We start from the raw sequence: 20,344 nt of genomic DNA on the forward strand, positions 1-20,344 counted from the left end.
GTGTAGTCAAAAAAATAATATATGCATATATAGATAGATGGATAGCACTCCAGTTCTTGGGTACCTCAGTAACTATATGGTATCCTTAAAAAGGTAATATCTTGGTTTCCACACTGAGCATAGTATGATTACTGTTTTTAGCTTCTGACTAATTATGCACTCATGGGAATGAGCAGTCACTGCCCTAAGCGATGCTGTGTTTGATTTGACTAAGAGCTTTGGTTTGATCATTTACTCTTGAGCCATTCTGTCCATTTTTCAGGCATTAATGATGATGATGATGATGATGATGGCGAATGATTCCTAAGTTATATTAGTATTTGAACCATGACTGATAAAGTTAAAAGTGCCTGTTTTGATCCTAGGGAAATCTTCTTGAGCTCCAAAAGGCTGCGTATTGGATCTTTACTCTTCTTACTTAATTACTCAGTCAAATGACCTCTTCAGTCTTAATTTATTAAAGAGGCTCTGCAAGAGGAATTAGTCATTGGAATGCTGGTTATAGCCCAGATCTTGTATTTTTGATCTCCAGAAAACAAAATGTTTGGTACTGAGTATCCCTGGTAAACTAGGTTCATTGCTCAGCAAACAGAGTGCCGTTAGCTATGATGACTACAGGATTGAACACATCTCTCATTGTAAATATCTCAGCCTTATGCTGGACTCTCAGTTATACCTTAATTTCCTTTACGCTCTTTGCCTCCACAGACCTCTCCTGGTCAGTCAACTCATCTGTTTCTGATCACAAGAGTGAGGGTTAATTAGGAGGTGTCATAATTTAAACAGCTGTTAGGGGTGGTTCGCAGGTTTTCTACAGAAGGCAGGCTTGCAGAGCAGAAAGGTGATGAGCAGTTGGCTGTCATCACTAGTCAGCATCTTAACTCTGCAAAAAGCATTACCAGCAAGCATCCCTGCCCTGTCCCCTCAAGCACAAGAATTGGTTTCCCCAGTCACCACTGGAGAAGTCTAACTTCACTGTGCACTTCCCAAGTATGCGCAGTCCCCCCTCCCCAGGAAAAGTGAGCAGGCCACTTCCCTTCACTTCTCTTCCTCTCTGCATGGCTCTTCCAGTGCTGAGGATGCAATTTGAGCCCTGGTCACCTGGGTTGAAGTAAGGGCTCCTTCGCTCTGTACCACAGAACCAGACTATAGTTGACATTTTCTGCATAAGATGTCAACCTGTCTCACTTCCAAAGTTAAGTCTGCTTATAGTAAAGGGTTATTTCTACCTTTCAGTATGGCCTGCCATTGCATTCCTATTCCTGAGCGAAAAACTGTTGCACTTCAGGTCATTTTGAGCAAATTTTTCAAATTTGTCCTACTTCTTCCTCAACTGAACTGGCATATCACTGTCTCATTTAAACCAGAGCTAACTGCATACAAGAGACTTGGACTGGTCATTAACGTACTGGTTTTCAAATGAATTCAAACTTCTGTACAGTTATGAGTAGCAGATTAAGTCTTAGGTTGTCTGATAGTCATCATTCTGTAGTACAAGGGGATAAAGCCGTAACTGTTGCTCGGGTGCTGGAGTAGCCAGGGAGGGGAGAATGGAAAAGTAAACTACATCTTAGCCATCCTGGGGATGAGTATGGTGGATCCTTTGTTGGCTTTTCTGCCACTCCACTACTAAGGATGGAGGCCAAAAAGCATGGGGGGGGGGGGCCTGTCTCAGGAGAGATGTGGCCTGTTGCTATCTAATCCAGTGATGGTAGCCTTTGTACTTAATGAGGACCTCACAAGCATAGAAGTGAGATATTTGTAGTCCTTGTGGTGGTGTAGGTGTTCACCTCACCATCAAGGGTACCCTTTATCTCCATTGCTCACATCCTGTAAGGCGTAAGTGGTGATATAAGCAGCCCTTGCAGCTGTCTTGATGACAGACTTCTTTGGATGGTTTGCTCCTTAATGCAGAGTATATCCTTAGTATGAAGAACAGTGGGCTGAGTCTGATGAGGAGAAGCTTGATGGTTGGCAGATGTGTCAAAAAGCATAAAGGGAAAAAAAACTTAAGCCCTTTATCCATAACCTACAGACCATACCAGTGGGACTATAGCCATAACTATCCAATTTTTTCTGTAATGAAAGATGATAGCACTTTCTGCTTAATCCCGCCAACCTGGGACACACTTACCAGTGAACAGGGGAGTACAGTGAACATCTTCACGAGCCATATATTAGGCTCCTTAATGTTTAATGTGCTCAAGTTCTATGCTCCTTTGATCTGTGATTCATCTTCATGTGATATGTAGTACAAAGTAAGAAAGCTCCATTGGTGTAAAGGGGTAAAACACAGAACATGATAAAGGTGAGCAAGGTTCACTTGGTGGCTTTGGATTCTGTTGAAGATGGCTTGGGGAGGAGGCACAGATCAGGGCCATCCAGTGCCCCAATCCCTTAGAGGAAGGTCAGCAATGCAAGGATGGCTGTAGGGGAGTCATTTTGCTACCAACCCATGTATGCAGTTGACTTTGTTGTGGGCACTTGGAATTGTGCATTGGTGGGGCATTGTGTGGAATATATTGTCCCCGTGATGATGCATATGGCATGGTCCCCACCGAGGACAGGGGATAGTGTCTGTGGTATAGACATTCATTGTAGAGTGTCTGGTAAGGGTACAGATGATCGCTAGTGGTCGGTTGACGGCTGAATGGCTTTTTTTCCCATGATAAGGGGTACCCAGCATAGAGAAACAAATAGGTTCAAGTTTGACTGGTGTAGGCTTGATGGTATGCAGGCACGGAGACAAAACACAGATATGATTTCTTCTTGAGTCTTTTTTCGAGTTCTTATTCTGAGTGTGTCTGTTTATTTATTTTTCTTTCTCTGGGATCTTTCTTCTTGTTTTTCTTTCCCTCATTAACATTTACACTTTTGGATCTATCCTGTCCATTGATTTTCTTATATATACATATATATATATATATATATATATACATAGATATATATATATATATATATATATATATTATGCTTTCCATCACCACAGTTGCTTACCTTCAACAATGTATTCACTGTACTTCTGGAGCCTTCTTCCATATTGTTTATTTCTTCAAGTATTTTAATTCACCCATTTTTCCGGTCTCCCTTCACTGGCGTACTCCATGTCCTGGTTATACCTTCTCTATCTTTTTTCACCTGTTTCTTTCTTAATATTTTCACTTTTACCTCTCTGCTCTACACTGATACGTTTTCATTGTTCTTTTCAGTTTCCTTTCCTCACTGTACATTACCTTCAGTAAATGTTTTAATAATTGTTCTCTTCTCAGCAGGTACTCAAATATTTATTTATTGTTTGAAGACCAGAATAATGTACTGTAAGCAGATGACCCATTTCAGTCACAGCCTTTGTACACAGAACATCCCAGAAGAAGTTGTTTTAAGAGTCTGTGTCATTAGGCATTCCCAAGATGTTGGCCATACTAACTAGCAGTCTTCCAGTGAGAAAACTAAGCAAGTCTTAAAAAGCCACTTGGTCATAAATGTGGGTGGAATCCAGCTGTTCATTAGCAGAGACTGAATATCTCCAAAGGGAAATTCTGGGGAAATATAGTAAACTAGAAAAGGAGAAGAAAAAAGGTCTGGATTAGAAATACTTCAGATGAAGGGGATGGATACAGGGTTTTGTCCTCCATTTCTGGATTCATACTCAGAGGAGAGCTCAGTTTCTGATTCTGCCTGTGTGGGGTTTCTCTTTCTCTGAGACTATTTCCAGAATGTGCCATTGTTTTCAGTAGGATAACACTGAGGTTTCTCAGTTTCCTCAGAAAATACTATGAACTGTTACAGAAGAAATTTCTAGAACATTAATCCATTCCCCAAGTTCTGTCAGCTCTGGAGGATGTGTGTATCACTGCTTGCGATTTTCCTGATAGCCAGCTTGCCCCTGTAATGGCAGATGGAATGTATTTAAAGTTCCTCAGTCTTTTAAGTTTGTATACTTCTTCCCAAACTTTACCAAGCTACTATAGCTTTAGTTAATCATACCTCTGATAAACATTTGGGTAATTCCAATCCTTCTCTTTCTGACAGGGATGGGAAGATTGTTAGCAAGTATGGGAAAAAAAATGTATGCATCTGCAACTTTGATTTTATAATTTTAAATTGCCAGGCTCATATGTTGGTTTATTCTGACTAATTGTTTAAAGCAAAAGGAATATTTTGTCTGCAGTTTCTTCTTGTGAGGAAAAATCTGCTTTAAATTATTTAATGCTATGTTGTCCCCATCTCGCCTTCGTTCTTGCTGGCTGGGTTCGGAGCCGATCCTCAGCTCTGGCTTAGCCGATTACTATAGCTCGAGAGCTTATACTGGCTCGAGGCTAACCCCTATCCCAACATGCCTAGCGGTAGCTACCCAGATCTCGTTTGTCGCTTGCAGTGTCAAGATTGCGACTACTGGCTCAGGGTAAGTATTTAGAGTTTTCGTATTTTGCTGTCATCTTTACCAGGATTTTACTAGTTTAATTAGTCCTTGTTGGTGTCCATCTAAGTCCTCGTTTAGACTAGCAACCTTCTGACCTTCCTCTGCTGTTGTTTTTTGAGTTCTTTTTGGCCGTCGTTTTCTTAGGCCTTACTTTCCTCTTGAGCCCGTTTAACTTGGAGAGTTGGTTCCTTCTTTCCTCTCTATCTGTTGGAGTAATTGTTTTAAATTAGAGGCTCTCCTGTTGGGGGAGGTGCTGTTTTACTTAGAGGCTCTCCCCCTTCTTCTTTTTCCTTGCTTGTTGTTAGTGTTTGTAGTTGTGTATTGCTAGCCGTTACAGTCTTATTTTTGCTGTTTGTGTCTTCCTAGTTATCCAGCATGTCCAAAGAGTCAAAACCCTCCGGCTTTAAGTAGTGCGACTCATGCTGCCAAAAAATGTCCCTTAAGGATGGGGGCACACGAGCTGTATATACTGTTTAGGGGCTATTCACCTGCAGGACTCATGCTGTGTCTGTCATGCTTTCAGTATTAAGAGTCCTGCAAGAGAGAAAAAAATAAACTGATTCTGCGTGGCCTTTTGAAGAACCCTTAGGATCTTTTGTCTCTGATTCCTCAGCCAGCAAAGCAATCTGACAAATCTCCCAAACCATCCTCAAAGGTTCCGATTTTGGAGCATCCCAAATCTGCTGTCAAATCTTCGGCTCTGTCGGTTCCCAGTGTTAGAGCCGCCGGAGACATAGCTTTGTCAGAGCTATCAGTCACTTCGGAGCTAGTCCGGGCCCATAAAACAACCAGATCTCCCTCTTTGGAGCCGGTGCGCTCTGCTCCATAATCTCCTTTGTTGCACTCTGTGACAGGCAGTCACCGGTCCTCCTCTCACTCCTGTCAATCCTCCAGGCTTTCGGATCATGATGTGGAGAGATTGGTTAATAGGCTCCTCAAGTTACAGGCACTTGCCAAATTGCTATTGAGCCCAGCCCTTAAGGAATTGGCTCCTTCGGCCCATCCAGCTTCTCTATCGCTTCCTCCTCCGACTCTCTTGAGCTCGGAGCCAGAGTGCATGGACGTCGTGGTGGTGGAACTTTTGGCTCTGGTTACTTCTCCTTTTCATTTACGACTCCCACTCCGATCTCCTCGATGTCTCAGTCCATCATGAGATCTGGGCGCCGAAGCTCTCTCATCTGCTCCGAGGGGGGAAGTGGCATCGGACCCTTGTCCGATCCTGCTCTGCCTCTCAGAGCTTCAGCGCAGGTGAACTCTGCTCCCACATCAGCCTTGGAGCCGTCGCTCAGGGCCTTGGCACCTTCAAGGTGATGCAGAGCGTACTGTCCCCTGAGACCGCTCCACCATCGGCTCCTTCTCCCTCGGTGCCTGTGCCTGCCTTTGACCCTCCTCCTCCCTCCACGCGTAAGGAACCTATGCCCCAGGATGCCCCATTGGGTGACCCCACTTCTTCTGAAACCTCCCCCGAACATTCGGAGGAGGTCCCTCAGAAGAAAAAATGTAAGAGGAAGCATCTGGATTCCCCTGAGTCTATCACTTCAGACACAGACTTGGATGAATTAGAAGGGTCCCCCTCTGAGGATGTCTCTTTTTCTGACATCTTAGAAATCCTTAGACAGAGGGGTGGCTGGATGTCCCTAGTCCCTTTTGAGAATGAGTCGTCTACCTGGACCCATTTGTTTCCTGACCCTCCACCTCTTGGGGGTCTCCGCCTTTTGACTCACTTTTGTCTGTAGTGAGTCAGAAGCCGTGGAGCCCTCCAGAGACCATGGAACCAGTTCTGCAGAGACCAAATAAATGTATAACTGCCCCCAAAGACAAGTCCTTTCTTTCCAAAGGGGTTCTTGTTGATGCTGTGGTGGTGGCAGCAGCCACTAAGAAGGAACTTGCGGAAACTTCTTCATCTATCCTTCCCCTGAGCAAGACGTCCCGTATGATGGACAGGTATGGGAAGCGTATGTTCTCTTCAGCGATCTATACACCCAGATCGCTGAATTGTGTGTCACACTTTACGCGACTGCAGAGGGATCTCCTAAAAGAGTTAGTAGATACCCTGCAGGATCCTACAGCTGAGAGAGTTGTGAACAGGGCAGCTTCCCAGCTTGCAGCCTTGACTTCAGTGGTTAACTCCTCCATCAGGTTTATTTCTTATGCGGCAGATGGAGCGAGTAGGGCAGCAGGTACTGGAGTTGCTTTGCGGAGACACTCCTGGATTCGCCTTTTGTCAGTTTGCGGAACCCTTCAAGTCCTCCTTTACCAATACCCCTTTTTTTGGCTTCAGGTAAAAGAGACTCTCATCAGGTGTGAAAAGGATGGCAAGTCTCTCTCTGCCGTAGGAGTCCGTTTTTCTACTCCATCTAGACCCTACCGTAAAGGTCAGAAGAGTGCGAAAATGTGTTTTCGAAAATCCTAGGGAGCTTTGCCTGACAAACGTGGAGAATTTTACCCCAGGGGCAGAGGGGGAAACAATAACGGAAGACGCCGGCCTCACAGTGGGGGGGTACCACAACAGCAGGGCGACAGAGATACGTTCTCTGCTAGGCCCTTCCAGCACTCCTGAAGGGAGTCCTGACTGTCTGCCTCTGGAGGCAGTTGGGGGCAGAGTATCATTGTACCCAACAGCCTGGCAAACTATTATGAAAGATGCATGGGTACTGTCAGTAATATCCAGGGGTTACAAAATTCCCTTTTCCCAGTTACCCCCCTCCAGAACAAAACGGGCGATCCCAGACATTCCACCCAGTCTTTGGGATCAAGCAAACCTCGAAGTACAAAGGTTGCTAGAAAAAAGAACCATCCAAGAAGTCCCTGCAGACCAAATCTAATCCGGAACTTACTCAAGGTTCTTTTTAGTTCCAAAAAAGACAGGGGACTGGAGATCCATCTTGGATCTCAGCAAGCTAAACAAATCAGTAAAAAAAGTGAAGTTCCAGTAGTAACACTGCAGTCCATTCTTCCCTTTTTGGGTCAGGACAATTGGACGTGCTCCATTGATTTCCAGGATGCGTACTACCACATAAAAATGGACAGGCGATCCAGGAGATTCCTACGCTTCCTGCTGGGAGCCAGTCATTATAATTTCAGAGCTCTGCCCTTTGGTCTCACCACAGCTCCCAGGGTGTTCATCAAGTGTATGGCAGTGGTCACGGCTCACCTGAGCCGTCTAGGATTCCAGGTGTTTCCATATCTAGATGACTGGCTCCTCACTGCTACCACCGAGCATCAACTGGTCAAAGCACGGGACTACACAATTCAAACCTGTTCCCAGCTAGGCGTCACCATAAACTATGAAAAGTCTGCCTTGTCAGTGTATTACCTTCATAGGGGTAGACTTAGATACAAGAGCTATGATAGCAAAGCTGCCTCAAGACAGGGTGTCCAACATTCGTCAGCAAGTTTAATTCCTCATGAAAAAGAAGAGAGTTCAGGCAAGAGAGGTATTGAAAGTCTTTGGCTCAATGGCTGCAGCAATTACTCTAGTCCCTATGGCTCGCTTCCACATGAGAATTTTGCAGTGGCTTCTTTTCGCTCAGTGGTCGTTCCAGGATTTACCAATGTCACATATGATCTCGATCATTGAATCCTGCAAAAAGGACTTGGTATGGTGGCTTGTTTCCCCCCAGGTGACTCTGTGCAGACCCTTTCTAGACCCCCATCCAGTAGCCACAATGACCACGGACACCTCCCAGATTGGGGGGGGGGCATTATCTGGGACAAACTGTCCAAGGAATGTGGTAGCCACATCAGTACCACTTGCACATCAATGTTCTAGAGACGCGAGCAGTGCTTCTGGAGTTGCAAGCACTTCAAGACGCTCTACCTACCAGAACTATTGCAATTCAGACAGACAATATGTCATGGGTATGGTACATCAACAATCAAGGTGAGACCCAATTTTACCCCTTGTGTTGGGAGGCCCTTCGAGTATTGCAATGGGTGATGTCTTCCCAGCATTTTCTGATTGCGACACACATTCCCGGGAAATCCAACGTGATAGTGGACAGGCTTAGCAGGGCTCTCCTCATGCCTCACGAGTGGTCCCTGAAGCAAGAAGTTGCGGACTTGATTTTTTGCAAATGGGGCCAGCCATGCTGTGATCTTTTTGCCACTCCCCTCCGCAACAAATGCAGCAGCTATTTCGCTTTAGTCCTCCCACCGGGACAGTCACCCAGGGATGCCCTTGTTCACAAATGGCCTCCGGGACTACTTTATGCCTTTCCACCTTTTCCTCTGATCCCCAAAGTATTTCAGAAAGCAAAGTTACTGGGTTGCAAGCTCTTTACTGGCCTCATCTGATATGGTTCCCTTTTCTCTGCCATCATCTACAAGTGGAGCCTTGGATCCTGGACCCAGTTCCGGACCTCCTGATGCATCAGTCATTCGTGCTCCACCACTCCCTCCAAACTCTCAAGCTGACAGCTTGGTTTCTCCTCTTCCAGTCTTAGCCAGGCTCCCCAACATTTCCCCAGCAGTACAGCACATCCTAGTGTCTTCTCACAAGCCCACTACCAGAAAGATTTACCATAGCATATGGAAGAGGTTCTCTTATTGAGCATAGGAAAATGATATTGATCCTTTCACTGTTCCTGTTCCCAAGATTCTTGATTTCCTGGACGAAAACTTCGAACAAGGGGCAGCTACAGCTTCCATTAGGGTCCAACTGGCTGACATTTCCAATTTTCATGGAGGAGAGTTGGGCTCTAATATCATGTCCCATAAGCTGTGCAAAACATTGCTTACAAGGTACAACCCTTTTACAGCCCATGGTAAGAGAAGCTCCTCCCCCCTGGGACCTAAACTTTGTTTAAGCCTCTCTGGTTCTTCCACCCTTTGAACCAGTATCATCTTGTCCCCCGAAATTCCTGTCTTGGAAAACCCTCTTCTTGATTGCCATCACCTCAGCTAGACGGGTTTCTGAATTGGACGCTTTATCTATTCGCCTGCCTTATCTCATCTTCCACAAAGATACAGTTTCTCTCAGAACCAATCCCTCCTTCTTGCCAAAGGTGTGTTCAGAGTATAATTTAAATCACTCCATCGAGCTTCCTGTATTCTTCCCCAATTATGGCAACAAGGCAGAGGATAGACTCCACCAATTGGATGTTCATAGTTAATTACGCTTTTATTTACACAGGACTAAGGACTTTAGAAAATCAGATCAATTGTTTGTATCCTTTGCTGACAATAAACAAGGTTCTCCAGTTTCAAGTGACCTTATCAAAGTGGCTGTCAGATACAATCATTTATACTTGTGATTTGCGTAACAAGAAGCTTCCAGGACACTCCACCAAGCCCTTGGCTACCTCTGTTGCCTTCCAAGCTAAATTGCCTTTGGATTTAAGCTGTGCAGCAGCAACATGGGCAAATCCTCATATCTTTATCACTCATTACGAAGTGGATGTTGTCTCCCGGAACAGGGCATCCTTTGGTTCCACTATCCTGAAGAGTTTGTTCCAGTGAGCCACCCAAGAACCAGGTGCTGGGGACGCGGTCCCAACCAACAAGAACGAAGGCGAGATGGGGACAACATAACATAAAGAAGTTATGTACCTACCATAACGATTCATGTTTGTTATCCTTCATCTTGCCTTCCTTCGTGCGTCCTCCCATCCTTCCCCCTTCCTGGAGGATCAAGAGGAATTCCTTCATTGGTTACACTGCCTGAGTTTCCTGTTAACATACTAGGTTAGTTGACCATGCCTTCCTAACCTTTGAATGCGGATTGTTCCTTTATACTCAAGGTTTCCTTATGTGTAAGAGCTTAGTAAAATTTGCATTTTACCATTATTGTCTAGTGTGGGCCATCACAAACGAGATCTGGATAGCTACTGCTAGGCATGTTGGGAATAGGGGTTAGTCTCGAGCCAGTATAAGCTCTCGAGCTATAGTGAATGGCTGAGTCGGAGCCGACCAGCAAGAAAGAAGGCAAGATGAAGGACAACAAACATGGAATGTTAGGTAGATACATAACTTCTGTTTCTTACATTGTACAAGTCACAACTCCTTGTTTACAGTGTATGTATGACTCAGTTGGTACTTCTTCCAGTCAGAATAACTATTTAACTATTTAAGGGACCTTGTTCCCTCCTCCCTCCCCTGCAGTCCCTTTTCCCTTCCAATAAGTTTAAATCTCCTATTTTCTCTTTGGAAACAGTTTTAGACCAGTGGGCTCTGAAGATCATTCATCAAGGTTACAGATGGCAGTGGGAGGAAATCTCACCTTTTCAGGGGGTAATTCCTCATCCACCAGACCAGAATCTTCCCCCTGTCCTCCAACACATGCTGTCCCAGAGAGTGGTAGAACCAGTTACTCATTCCCTGGTTGGGAAAGGCTTTTATTTTTTTATTCAAGGATGTTTTTAGTGCTATAGAAAGAAGATGCTTGGAGACGAGTTCTGGATCTTTTTCTTTTCTAAACCTGTTTCTGAAAGTTTCAGGATCAAAATACTGTCTCTTCACTACCTGTTACCCCTTCATCCTCATTCATGTTTCCTGATAACAGCAAATTTAAAAGGTGCTTATCACCTCCCTATTCATCCTAACTTCAGGTGCTTCTTAAGGTTTTGTGTGTCTAGATCATGTTATCAGTTCTCTGCCTTACCCATTTGACTCTCCATTGCACCAAGAGTTTTCACAACATGGTTAGCTCAAATTATAGCTCTCTGCACATTTTTTCATATTTAGATGACTTGCTTATCTTTGCAGTGTTTTTCAAAGTGTCAGGAATCTCTCACTTGGGTGAAAGATCTCTTACACAAGCTTCGATTATAAGAGAATGTTCTGAAGTCTTTTTTTGACTCCACACAAGATTGTGTTGGGGTGTATGCTAGACACCTCAGTTCAAAGAGCTTTTTCCCCCCACAGGGGAAAAAATATCTATATCTAGATCTCGTTCTAAGATTTTGCACACATGCTGTGGTCATTGCAGAGAATACCTCTGATTTTGAGTCTTATGGCATCTGAAATGCTCATGTTGCCCTTGGCAAGACTCCACATGAGAAAGATACAGTGGTACCTGAAGCCTCTTAGGTCTGAGTACCAGCATCCATTGTCATATCAAATCCCAGTGCTGGGGTTTGTCAGAGGAGAAACTAGTTGATAGAGACAGCACATCTCCCTAAATCCAGGTGTCCTCAACTCCATCCTTGTTCCTAAGCAGTCAGTCCTCAGAAATGCCTTGGACTTTGCTTGGGCAGCAGTTTCAGTTGGGATAAAAGCGCAAGGTGTGTGGGACACCAAGGACAGCTAGCACATAAATATAAAAGATGCTTGCCCTGATTAAGGCAGAACTCTGTGAATGATCTTTTATCTCCGTGACCTCTTCAACTTGTTGCAGACAATACCACAGGCAAGGGGAGCCGGGTGGTATCCCATGAATCCTTCTCTTTCATTGCATTCTCATGTCAAAATGTTTTTGAAAGGAGCTTTGCATAAGATGCTTCCAGGAAAACTGATGGCTTCTTCTTGGGATGTTAATTTTTTGTTAAAGAAGCTAACACTTGTTCCATTTGAACTAGCTAACCTGGCTGACTTGAAATTCTTAACATTGAAAACAGTTGTACTGATTACTCTGACCTCTGCGAGAAGGGTATATGAGTTGCAAGCTGTTATGATAAGTCAACCCTTTCTCACGAGACAGGATTTCTTTGAGAACTAATCGATGTCCTTCAAGGATGCATCTGCAGTCATCACATATGGGTTGTTCTGCCTCAGGCAGCCCTTCGGTCGGCCGGATTCCAAAGTCTGGGTCCGGCGTCGGCTGATGTCGCCCTTTCCCCGACGTCACAGCGCCTGGGGTATAAAAGCGTCAGCCGACGCCATCTTCCTCAGTCTTTCCTGCCGCGTGGTGCCCGAAGCAGAAGCAGTTCGCAAGTGCCGGTCGGCCAGCTCCTGTAAATTCGCTATCCGAAGACTTCAAAAGCTAAGTACCCCGTTGGGGACTCTTTCTTGCCTCAGCCGATGTCAGAAAAAGTTAATAATTGTTTAACTTGTGGGAAACAGATACCTCATAAGGATTTCCACTCTTATTGTCTTCCCTGCTTAGGCCCAGACCACGATGTCTCTGCCTGTTCAGCCTGCGCTTCCTTCAACCGACGCACTCTTAGACGTCGGTCGGAGTTCGCAGAAGAGTTTTTTGGGGATAGTTTTGCTTACAAAATGCAGTCGGAAACCCCGACATCACATTTAATTAAGAAACGGAAAGACAAGGACCGATACACGCGGGTCGCGGTTTCGTCTGAAACCGCGGCTAGGCCTACCGCGAGTGTCTCGGTCTCGGCTGATACCGAGTCCTTGGAACTTCCTAACCCTGAAATAATACAACCGACAGCCTCGGCCCCGGAGGCCCCTACCGAGTCGGTTACAGAATTGCCTTCTGAAACTGGTGTATTGGAATCTTCTGACACCATACCCCTAGACAAAGCTACACCAGCACGTGGTGCAGCCAGGCCTCCTGCATCCATGTCTATTAAGGCCTTCACCAGGGCTAAAGCTGCAAAACACACTAAAGCCATGCCTCCCAGAGTTATTCCTCAGGGACCTTCTTCTAGTTCACAGATTCTAACTTTAGCAGAGGACCTTATCTCCTTAATTAGGGGCTCTCAGCCTCATCCGGACAGGGGCTCCTAACCCCCTCTAGACAAAAGGCCCAGGATGGATCCCCCTGATCCCCTTTCCTCAGAGGAGGCCTCTGTTGGTTCGGATCACTCAGACTACCAGGAGGAGGCTTATTCGGCCTACGAGGATTCGGATGCAGAGGAATCTATTCCCTTAGCCTCCCCTCCTGAAGAGCTTTCCTTTGGGGAGACCCTTCACACTATGAGAGAGCATTTCAAATGGCAGGGCCAGGAATATTCTGATTCCAGGAAAAGACTAAGAACTTTTCTTCATTTACCTCAGCATAGACCTTTGGCTATTCCTCCTGTTTTAAATGTGATTGATGATGTATATTCTGACTCTAGTATGACCCCTGACACTCTGCCTCCGGCCCCTGTTAAGCCTGATAGGTATTACAGGGTTCCGGACACACATAATTTTCTTTATAAGGCCCACTCTGCTGACCCTGAAACTATTTCACAGGGCCCTAAAGGGGTTGCAGCTGTTACTACTAAGAACCCACTCCCCTCTGCAAAGGAGTCCAGGGCATTAGAGAGATGGGGTAAAAAAGTGTATACTTCTGCCACCCTTGCTATGAGGGCATTAAATTGTCAATTTCACATGATACAGTATCAAGAGTATTTGTTAGAAGAAATGCATAAGAAATTGTCTACTTCTGAACCCCTTGACCGTAAATCCCTTCAGGATCTGGTACATAACTCCCAGCAGGTTAGCAACCACTTCTTGCAGTGTGGTTATGATGCATTGGAAGCTTCATGTAGGTCAGCAATGACAGGTGTTGTCATACGCAGACATGCTTGGCTGAAGGAACAATCTCTGCCAGAACATGTTAAAGCTAAGCTTTTGGATGCTCCACTGGAAAAACAAAACTGCTCAAGACGTCCTAAAGAAATTTGAGGAAAAGGCAAAATCTGTACAAACAGTAAAGGATTTTCTTCAAGTCCAACCGCCTAGATTCAGCAGAAACTGGCCTTCCAAGAATTGGTCCTTTCCGGACACAGAAAGATTTCAAAGGGGCAGGAACAGGCGTGCCAGAGGTAGAGGGCAAGCTATGGGCTCCTACAGAGGCCGTCAATGGCAACCTCCAATCCAGACAGGCAGTTCAGGACCTGCAACTGCTGCACAAGGACAAACTCAATGACTCTGCTTTGACTCCGCCAACCAGGGCTCAATTAAAAGCACCTTTGGGCGGAAAGCTTTCTTTATTCTCAAGAAATTGGCACAACATTACAAGAGACAAATGGACACTCCAAATAATGGACCACGGATACAGGTTCCATTTCCACACATTGCCAAAAAGAAAAGGCATGCCAGGTCTGCCACCAAATCAAAGGGCAGAGGCTTTGAAACAAATCTCAAACTTACTACAAATGAAAGCCATAGAAAAAGTTCCTATTTCAGAACAAGGCCAAGGATTTTACTCCAGGCTATTCCTTGTTCCAAGAAAAGAGCATCAATGGAGACCAATTCTCGACTTGTCCATACTGAATACTTATCTCATTGTGCCAAAATTCAAAATGCTGACTCTACAGCAACTCCTTCCCATGCTGGGCAAGGGGTCTTGGCTGGTTACTCTAGACCTCAAGGAGGCATACCTGCATGTCCCTATCAGACAAAGTTGCAGAAGATACCTCAGATTTCTTGCAGGGTCAGAGCATTATCAATTCTCAGCATTGCCCTTGGCTTATCTACTGCGCCCAGAGTATTCACGAAATGCCTGGCATCAGTAATAGCACACTGCAGACTCCAGGGGATTCAAATCTACCCATATCTGGACGACTGCCTTATACAAGCGGACAACCAACAAACTTTGATAAAGGACTTAAATTATGCCATCAATCTTCTACAGGCCTTGGGATATACAGTCAACATGCACAAATCAAAACTTGTTCCATCCCAAAGAATAACCTTTCTGGGTGCGGATCTGGATACAACCATCCAAATGGCTTATCTCACAGAAGAAAAACAAAGTCAACTACCGGATTACTTCAAGAATCTGACAAGACAAACTCAGCTGACTGCAAGGAAAATCCTGCAGGCCCTGGGTTACATGGCATCCTGCATTCTTTTGATTCCACAAGCAAGGTTGCATATGAGAAAGTTACAGTGGTACCTAAGGAGTTTATGGACTCAGCACAGTCACAGTTTGGAAACTTTAATCCCACTCATTTCATGCCTTCACAAGGAATTTCGGTGGTGGGCTCAGGCCAGCCAGTCCAACAGAGGGTTGCCCTTCACAAAGCCAAAAACCTCCCAAACTATTACAACAGACGCTTCAGACCTAGGTTGGGGAGCACACATGGAGGGCAGAGGTATCCAAGGACAGTGGTCACGAAAGGAGCTACGCATGCACATAAATCAAAAAGAAATGCTAGCAGTGATACATGCAATCGAGGCCTTCAAACTCTTTCTGCATCAAGGCCATCTACTAATAAGGACAGACAACACCACAGTTATGTGGTACATAAACAAGCAAGGAGGTACCCATTCTTACCCTCTTTGCAGACTGGCAATGAATCTATGAGATCTTTCCTTAAAACTCAGTATACAGCTACAAGCTCAGTTTGTGCCAGGGAAGGACAATACAGTGGCGGACAGCTTAAGCAGAAATATCATGGATGCACACGAATGGATGCTGCGCCCAGACATTTTCCAACAGATAACACAATCTTGGGGGAGCCCGGACATAGATCTATTTGCATCTCCCCACAATCATCAACTGAAGAAATTCTGCTCAAGGACATACCACCCACAAGCGTGGAAAGTGGACGCCCTCTCTTTCAGCTGGAGAAATCTGACAGTGTATGCATTTCCTCCTATTCCATTAATGACCAAGGTGTTACTGAAGATCAGGGCAGAGCAGCCAAAAGTGATTCTGATAGCTCCGGACTGGCCAAGACAGCACTGGTACCCACTGCTAAGGAGCATGTCACGTACGAAACCATGGCCCCTACCTCTATGGCCACTTCTACTGACACAGCACAGATACAAAACTCTGCATTCCAACCTGAAAATGTTGCAACTAACAGCGTGGAGAATACCTTGACTCCTCCTCAGGATAAGCTATCCCAGAGAGTGAAGAATATCATTCTGGAAGCTCGCCGCCCTTCCACAAGGAAGGCATATTCAGCAAAATGGAAAAGATTTCTCATCTGGAACACCACAAAGGGCCTAGATGCGACAATGATGAACATGGCACATATCCTGGAATATTTGGCAGAAATGTTCCACAATGGACTGTCTTACTCTTCTATTAAGATTCATGCTTCAGCAATTTCAGCAGAATACAACACTGATCCTCCTGTCTTTTCTCATCCTCTCCTAAGACAGTTTCTAAGAGGAATCAAAAACATCAAACCTCCTAGGAAACCACCTCTACCTGCTTGGGACCTTAACTACGTGTTGGAAAAACTAACACTGCCTCCATTTGAACCAGCAGCATCTGCAGATCTACAGTACCTTTCATGGAAGACTGCTTTCCTTCTGGCAATAACCTCCGCAAGAAGGGTTTCGGAATTGCAGGCCCTGATGGCAGTTCAGCCATTTATTATTTTTCACCAGGACAGAGTTTCATTGAGAACTAATCCTACTTTTATGCCAAAGGTGGTATCCAGGGTTTCATTGAATCAAGCTATTCACTTGCCTACCTTCTTCCCAAATCCACAAAACAAAGGGGAGAAACTGCTGCACACCCTGGACATTCACAGACAGTTGCGCTACTACTTGGACAGAACTAAAGGTTTCAGAAAAACTGACCAGCTGCTGGTAGCATATGCTGCTGGTACTCAAGGAAAAGCAATTTCCAAACAGACAATTTCAAAATGGATAGGAAATTGCATCCGCTTTTGTTACTCATTTCATGGAAAGGCTGTACCAGCTAACATTAGACCTCATTCTACGAGAGCCACAGCCACCTCCACAGCCTTCTTAAGAGGGGTGGCCACAAAAGACATTTTAGAAGCTGCCACATGGAGCTCCGTGCATACATTTGCCAAGCATTACAATTTACCTTTATATTCCAGATCCAGAGCAGGCTTTGTTATGGCTGTCCTGCAGGGTATCTTAGCTACACCATCCTTTTCCTAGTACCTCCACCCCCAGATTGGCTATGGTATTCTACCCATATGTGATGACTGCGGATGCATCCTTGAAGGACATAGTACAGTTTTGTACCTACCATAAATGTAGATGTCCGATAGGTATGCATCTGCAGTCAGGTTTACCCTCCCTCCTTCCCCTCTGTGGTATTTCCTAGGGTGCTTACCTCTCTATTAGCTAGCTGGGGGATCTATTATGGTGTATTTGTTTTTACATATACATACATATATATATATATAGATATATATTTTTGCAAATGTTTGGGTTTTTTATTGCATTTTTCCAAATTTAGCCTTCCTAGAGGGCACCTGGCATCTGGGGCAAGAAAAACTGAGGAAGATGGCGTCGGCTGACGCTTTTATACCCCAGGCGCTGTGACGTCGGGGAAAGGGCGACATCAGCCGACCCGGACCCAGACTTTGGAATCCGGCCGACCGAAGGGCTGCCTGAGGCAGGACAACCCATATGTGATGACTGCAGATGCATACCTATCGGACATCTACATTTATGGTAGGTACAAAACTGTACTTTCTTTTATACTTAAAGTGGTAACCAAGTTTACTTTTAGTTAAACTAATACATCTTCCCATTTTCTTTCCTGAACCTCAAAATGAGGGAGAAAAAAATACTCCATACCTTGGATGTCCACAGACAAATTGGGTACTGTCTTGACAGAAGTAAAGCTTTCACATCTTTGGATCAGTTCATTATTCTATGAAGGTAAGAAGGGACAACCTGTGTAAAAACAGACTATTTCCAAATGGTTGTTTATACTCACCACAACAAAACTATTCCAGGTAGGGTCAAGGCCAACTCTACCAGGTCCTTGTATTCATTTATTGCATTCTGGAAAGGGTTGGATTCTAGAAGTATTCTAGAAGTAGCGACTTGGTCCTCTGTACATACTTTTACAAAGCACTAGATGCTTGATTTCTTCTCTAGGTCTTGCTCTGGTATTGCTAGGACCGTTATCTAGGGGTTCTTGGGCCCTACTTCTTCCACCTCCAAAATGTTGTAAGCTGCGTTACTCTCCCCATATACCTAAGGCTAGTGCAGCAGTAATCAATATGACGAACATAGTACAATTGTGTAAGTAAACTCACCATAACAGTAGATGTTCAAATGACATGGTCTTGATCAATAAATATTTGTGTGGTAGGATGCTGCAACGTATGATGCTAAAACTAAGCCATGTTAATGTTTTAACGATAAAGCAAAATTTAGCATTTGATTTAGTGTTTTGTAAGTAATGAAAAAGACTACAGTAGTACATAGATTTGAAAAAAAAAATTTTTTTTAGCTAGGTGTAAGTTGAGTGGTAAAAGTTATAACACTTTACTTGAGTGAAATGCATGTACAAAATATTGACATAAGGAAAAGGCTGCTTCATTTCTTAAAGTATTTTTACTTTGTCTAAGTTTTCACAGATGTTATCATGGACGCTAAAAATCTGCAGAGAAACTACGCTAGGTAAGATGAACATCCCTTTGTGCTGAATATTATTGGACAGTTTTTTGACTGTTAAAATTTTTCACATTAGACATCAGTTTGCTTTTTGTTGAATACTGTTTGTTGCAGTCTTTGTCACTGTTGATAAATTGTTGATTAATCACAGGCTGATTGGTTAGTATTATATATATATATATATATATATATATATATATATATATATATATATATATATATATATATATATATGTGTGTGTGTGTGTGTGTGTATACTCCACAATAATGAACCCCTGGACTCGCCCTCCCACAGGACTCATTTTTGCACTAGTTCCTTGGTCCACATTCCTGCAGGACCCATATTTGTATTCATTCCTCTGTTCACACTTGAAGCACGAGGCATGATTTTTTAGACATTGTGATCTTCAGCATTTTGGTCTGTCAATGTTATTGTCTTGGCATTGTGATTTTCAAGATTGTGCATGTATGTATATATTTGTATATAAATATATAGATAATACTGTATGTGTGTATATGTATATATATATATATATATATATATATATAAAATATATAAATGTGTGTGTGTGCATGTATATATATATATATATATATATGTGTGTGTGTGTATATATATATATATATATATATATATATATATGTGTGTGTGTGTGTGTGTGTATGTATATATGTGTGTGTGTGTGTGTGTGTGTGTGTGTATATATATATATATATATATATATATATATATATATATATATATATATATATATATATATATATATGGGATCCGGACACATGCTCAACTAGCATATGTCTGAATCACAAAGCATCGAATACACATACACGAAAGCGCTTAACATCTAAAAGCGCTTCAGTGTATGTGTGCCTGTTTCGTAGATCGGACTACAGTGCGGTTAAGGGAAAATTCCCTTTTCCCCACTGTAGTGCGATTTCGGAGTGAGAATATTAAAGTAGGGGGGGTGCGGGGGTTGCAGGGCGGCAAAGCCCCCCTGCAGAAACGTGGATTTTTTTTTTTTTTTTTTTTTTTTTTAACTACACATACAGGAAGCGCTTTTTGATGATAAGCGCTTTCGTGTATGTGTGTTCGATGTTTTGTGATCCTGACATATGCATGTGTCCTAGACATATATATATAGAGGGATCTACTTCAAATTGATGAAAGATGAAAACACCAAATATAACATGGGCAACACGAGTGGTGTTTAAATTAGAAATATTTGGAATATAATACCAGTATGTTTTCGCAGTCTTTGGTATATTCCCTACTCATGGCTCCCAACTTCCCCCTGATTTTGCTGAATGGCCCTGATTTTTACTCATACTTTTTTGCTGTGTCCCTCATAAAATGTTTGATTTTTTCTGGTAATTCACTAAGGATTTGAGACAATAATGCCAGATGTTAATTTCATGCTACTTACTGTTCTGAAAATGCATATTGATACAAAATATGTGATTCTATTAACATTTAAGTGAATTAAAGCACTAGTTCATATTTGTCTGTGATTTTAACCTTTGTGTCCTATTATTTTTGTCTTTGTCCCTGATTCTAGAGGAAAAGGTGTAGTCATTCATAGGGGCATATCTGGTGAAAGAGTTTGTTTATTTATTTATTTATTTTACATTTGTTAACCGGGAAATTCCGACTGGACCAGGTCCATTTTCAACGGAGGCCTGGGGAGAAAAGCTCCCAACATCAAGTTTTACAAATACAGTACATCCAGCATAATACACAAAACA

At 43.6% G+C, this 20,344-nt stretch overlaps 1 protein-coding gene across 2 annotated transcripts in view; it reads left to right on the plus strand.

The window, feature by feature from the left end:
• The window catches only part of FANCI (FA complementation group I), a 2,406,750-nt gene that overhangs the window by 1,700,509 nt on the left and 685,897 nt on the right, over window positions 1–20,344 (plus strand). For both annotated transcript variants that reach the window (XM_044078210.1, XM_044078208.1), the window contains exon 28: window positions 18,556–18,607. In XM_044078210.1, coding sequence (XP_043934145.1) covers window positions 18,556–18,607 — 52 coding nt within the window. The remainder of the gene's footprint in view (window positions 1–18,555; window positions 18,608–20,344) is intronic.

Source organism: Protopterus annectens, chromosome 7.part0 (assembly GCF_019279795.1).
Source record: "Protopterus annectens isolate FY-2018-M chromosome 7.part0, PAN1.0, whole genome shotgun sequence".
In the NCBI taxonomy this organism is placed as follows: domain Eukaryota; kingdom Metazoa; phylum Chordata; order Ceratodontiformes; family Protopteridae; genus Protopterus; species Protopterus annectens.